The 4,652-nt window shown below is 44.0% G+C and overlaps 2 protein-coding genes across 2 annotated transcripts; both read right to left on the bottom strand.

Moving 5' to 3' along the window:
• NEDG_02265 (uncharacterized protein) lies at nucleotides 1-2,000 on the bottom strand (the record flags this gene model as incomplete). The annotated part of the gene is made up of 1 exon (XM_067689683.1): nucleotides 1-2,000. A coding segment is annotated over one exon (2,000 nt), but the record flags the coding sequence as incomplete, so codon positions are not given.
• A 425-nt stretch (nucleotides 2,001-2,425) lies between these two features.
• NEDG_02264 (uncharacterized protein) lies at nucleotides 2,426-4,363 on the bottom strand (the record flags this gene model as incomplete). Its single annotated transcript, XM_067689682.1, has 1 exon — nucleotides 2,426-4,363. One exon carries the CDS (start codon nucleotides 4,361-4,363, stop codon nucleotides 2,426-2,428), a length of 1,938 nt encoding a protein of 645 aa, XP_067545719.1.
• Between the last annotated feature and the right edge of the window lie 289 nt (nucleotides 4,364-4,652).

The raw sequence follows: 4,652 nt of genomic DNA, 5'->3' as shown, positions 1-4,652 counted from the left end.
CACTTGACAATCTTGGTGTTAGATAACCAGCGACAAAACCTGCTCCACACTCCCAACTTAAACACACTGTCATTGGGGAACTTGTCCTGATCCAGCCGGTCTATGCTACCAACCGCTGGGGCTACACCCATAAACTCTATTGCCAGATACTTCTTGATCAGGTACGTCTTTAGCAAGTACTTGTTAATAGGTGCCGTAACAACCTTCATCTGTGTTTTGGATGCTTGGGTGAGTAGTATGACTGCGTCGGGTGTTACGTCCCCCCTACACATAGGACAGGAGATAGTCTGAGGGGATGTTGTCTCTGCTTGGTAGTCTGTACTGATTTTAAACAGACTAGAGAAACACTCAAAACAGACACTGTGCCCGCAATCAAACAGACTAACCAGAGGTGCTTTGCTTTCCACCTTCCAGTCATCTTCCGTGTTTTGGCAAACTGGACATGTGAAGACTGACTCTATGCCCTGGGTGTTCTTTGGAAGAGTCTTGGCTGCTTTTGTGGTTAGACTAGCAAATATGTCTCCATTGCTCCACGTCTTGTAACTAGTAACTGGAATGAGATAGACCAAACTGCTGCCTTTTGGTTTTCGGGTAAATTCGGACAAGCTAGATGTTCTCGGGTTGAGCTCCCATCTGTGGGTGAGTGTGGCCTCTTTCCCCCCAACTTTTAGCTCTTGTAGCGTCTGGATTGGACACTTCCAGTCTTTCTTGGCTTGGATGCGTGGCAAGAGATCTTCCGAGTTAGATACATTGACACTTATCGCTTTAACCTTCATAAAGCTCAGATCTATCCATCTCAGAAAAAGCTCTACCTCTTTGGCCCCTAGCTTAACCTCGGGCTTAAAAGAAAGCGTTAGTTCGGTTGTGTTTGTGTTATAGAAGAGGTCTTCTGTGCAGGGGTTTAGGCTACTATCTATTTCGGAACCTTTTATGCCTTCTATGCCTTCTATGCCTTCTATGCCTTCTATGTCTTCTATATAGAGCTTCACCGTATTCAGTTGGCGGAACCTGGTGTAGTCCTTACCCATCCAGAAGAGTTTGAAAATGTTCATTGGTAGAGTAAGATGTTCTAGAGGGGAGGACGTTAGCAAAGATAACAAACTCCCCATTCCGTTTTCTTCAAGATCAAAGTGTCCATCACCCAGGTTTCTAAGCACTATATAATCTATCAGGCCAATCTTCATAAAGTTGCTGCCGTAGGGTATCCTAAAGGATCTGAGATGGGGCAGATCAATCAGGGATAGAGATATCTTGTTTGTTCTGTACATATACGTGTTAATTGTCAGGTTTTCTATCCAGCTAAGGCTTGTTATGTTGCACTTTCTTACTGTAAGGTTTATATAGTGCAAAAACACAGCTAACTGTAAAAAGAAATTAATCACACTCTCGGATACATTATCAAACACAAGGTTCACCACAAAGTAACCTTTCTGGGTGTAACGTGTCCTCCTGCCAAAATCTACTGTAGGGATGTTAGAAATCTCAACCGTTTCTGCTACTAGGTTTTCTATGTTTGCTATTAGTAAAACAAACTTCTTTCCTCTGGAGCTTGGTGCATCGTCAGTCGAGAAAATGCAGATTTTTTTGAACGAGATCCCCATTAAATGTAGGGGGATGTCCAATTCTTCAGCAGTATACTTGCTTAGGTCTATGTTAATACAGGCAACAGTCGTTAGAGTGTCTGTTAGCTGCTGAACATCTTGACACCCTAAATGCCGCTCTAACTCCGGGTTTGACTTGGACAAAAATCTGATGAGCCTGTGGAAGCCCCCTAGAATGATAGCCTCTATCCGTTTCTGCTCTTCAACGTTGGTGTTATTAGCGCCGAGCGCCTGTTCGCTGTGTTGCATTTGCGGGTTGGCTTGGGATGGTTCGGCAGTCTCTTCCTTGCCAATAGCATTTAAGCCGCCAACCAACAAAAAGACTAGCAAACCAAGCACTAATCCAAGTTTTGGAAGGTTTCTTCTTAGAGACACATTACTTTGTTTTCCCGTTTGCATTTGCTCCGTTATTTTTTTAAAATCATTTTTATATTTGAACACTGATTTATTAGTTACTGTGAAATTTTATTAGCGGTATAAGGGGCAGTGTGTTGGTTTAATATGGGTGTTTGTTGGTCTATAGTCCTTTCACGGCAGTGCCTCTCCTGCATCCATGCATTGAGAAGAACCATTTTCTGTGGTCGGGGTGGTTTCAGGTTTTTGAGTTAAGAGTGTAACTTTTAAAATAAATTGTAAGTGTTTGGGTTTGAGGTTGGTGTCTGGGCTTGGGCTTGGGCTTCGGGTTAACACAAAACTTAAACACAAAGTAAAGCACCACCCAATGGATTCTGGGTGAGGGGTGTAGGGACAGGAAAACAAGCCAGTTGTCTTTATTTAATTGTGTTCGGGTTAGTTCGGGCTATGGATCATGTCCAAACACAAAACTATCTTGTGGATGAAGTACTTGAAAGTGTTTCGGGGTTACCGCCACTCTCCGGCCTTGTAGCATTAGACTCTCTTTTTCTCTTAAGAGACGGGCAACCTACACCCCCAAACTCCATGGAAAGGCACTGTTTGACATAGTACTTTCTTAGGTTGTAACTAGCAACAGTCGTTCCAACAAGGCGCATCTTTTTGTCCGTCTTTTTTGTCAGTAATGCAACTGATTTAGGTGACACATCCTCTCTGCATAAAGGACATTTGACATAGTATGGACTGGTGTTGTGTTCGGGTGCACCAACACCAAACAGCCCATCCAAACACTCTGCGCACACGCAATGTCCACATTCAAACATACATACCAAAGGAGCCTTGTTTTCCCAGTCATCTTCCTCAACTAAACAGACTGGGCAGCGGAAGCTTGCTGCTTGGTCGTAGTTGTTCTTCGGGAGGATCCTTGCAGCTGCTGGGGTTAGGCTGTCGTATATCTTTTCACTAGCCCAGTCCTTGTATCTACTATGCGGAATGAGATAGATCATTCTCTCGTTGTATGGCTTTCGGGCTAGTTCGGGCAATTCAGCTACCCTCCTATCTTCTTTCCAGGTGTATGTAAACTTAGCCTCTTTTCCCTCAACTCTTAAGGACTTTAGTCTTTCAGCCACAAACGTCCAGTCTTTTGCGGCCTGGATGGTAGGCAGAAGGCTTTTGGCGGTGTTTGGATAAATGTCTATGTTTTCAACATGGGTGAATCCTATGCCCACCCATTCTAGGAGTTGGTTAACTCTCGTGGCTGTTAGATTGGCAGTTGGCTTAAAAGAAAGTGTCAAGTCGAATGTGTTCGGGTTATAGAAGTTGTCGTATGTATAGAACTGCAGGTTAGTGTCTATTTCGGGATCTTCTATCTCTTCTATATAGAGAAAAACAGCATCCAACAAGCGGAACAGGCTGTGTTCCATGTCGTTCCAAATGATCTTAAAGATGCCCATTGGCAGAACCAGATGGCTTATAGTTCTGGTCCCTATAAAAGCTAACAAGCTCTGCATTCTATTTTCTTCAAGATCAAAGTGACCATTCCCCAGATTTCTAAGCGCTAGAGACACTATGCAACCCTCAGTTCTAGGGGGCTGGAAGAAGTTAGTGTGGAAGTCTGTAAGTCGTGGTAGATTGTCCAGAGTGAGCGAAACAGGCATTCGTGGGAATGAAGAAGTAGACTGGCGCACACTGTCCAAACACATGAGACTTGTTATGTTGCATCGTAGTATTATAAGGTTTAGATCAGTCTCCAGATTAAAATTAAATATTGTTGTGACAAAAGCAATCACATATTCAGATACGTTATCAAACACAAGATCTTTAACAGCAATAATTCTCCTCCGGAGAGGCCGGGTGTGCCTAATGGCATGTTTTTCTAGGTTAGAAATCCCAAACGTCTGGACCCTTATGTTGGTCATGCCTAACACTAACCCGAAAAACTTCTTTTCGGTGTTCACTGGGTCCGGATCTGGCGCTGTACTAACACTGTCGAAAATGTGTACTTGTTGGAGTAAAATATTCATCAAATTTAGGGGGGACACGTCCAACTCTTCAACACTATACTTGCTTAGGTCTATGTTAAGACATGCAGCAGTCTGTAGAGTGTCTATTAGGTGTTGGACGTCCTGGCACCCTAAATGCTGCTCTAGCTCCGGGTTTGACCTGCTCAAAAACCCGATGAGACTATGTAGTTTCTCTAGTGTGGGGCCGGGATCATAAAACACGGGGTGTGTGATCCTAAGTCCATTTTCGAGGGGTTCGTGGGGCGGATCAGTGTTTTCTATCGCCAGATTCCCTTCTACTGAGGCATTTAACCCACCAACCAACACTAAGACTGCAAACCCGAGCACCAACCCGAGTTCAAGCAGTTTGTTTTTTGTAGACACAGCAATGTGTTTGTCCGTTTGCATTTTCTTCGTTATGCTTAAAAAATCATTTTTATATTTGATCACTAGGTTGGTGGCTGCTGTAAATGGGTTATTAGTGGTTTATGTGGTGGGGTGCAATGTGGGTGGTTGTTCGGGTTAATGTCCCGATTGCCCACTCCTGTAACTTAAAGTTGCAGCCTTAATCTAAAGGACCCAGCCCAGGCAGTGGCACACCCCTTGTGCTGTGGTAGAGTGGGCCTCTGTTCTGGCTAGCCAGGTCTTTGAGTTAAGAGTGCAACTTTAAAATATCCTGGCACTACAAAGCTACACG

The sequence above is a fragment of the Nematocida displodere genome (assembly GCF_001642395.1).
Source record: "Nematocida displodere strain JUm2807 chromosome Unknown 32, whole genome shotgun sequence".
NCBI lineage: Eukaryota > Fungi > Microsporidia > Nematocida > Nematocida displodere.
The sequence above is the reverse complement of the archived record's forward strand: the minus strand, read 5'-3'. Positions and strand labels throughout refer to the sequence as shown.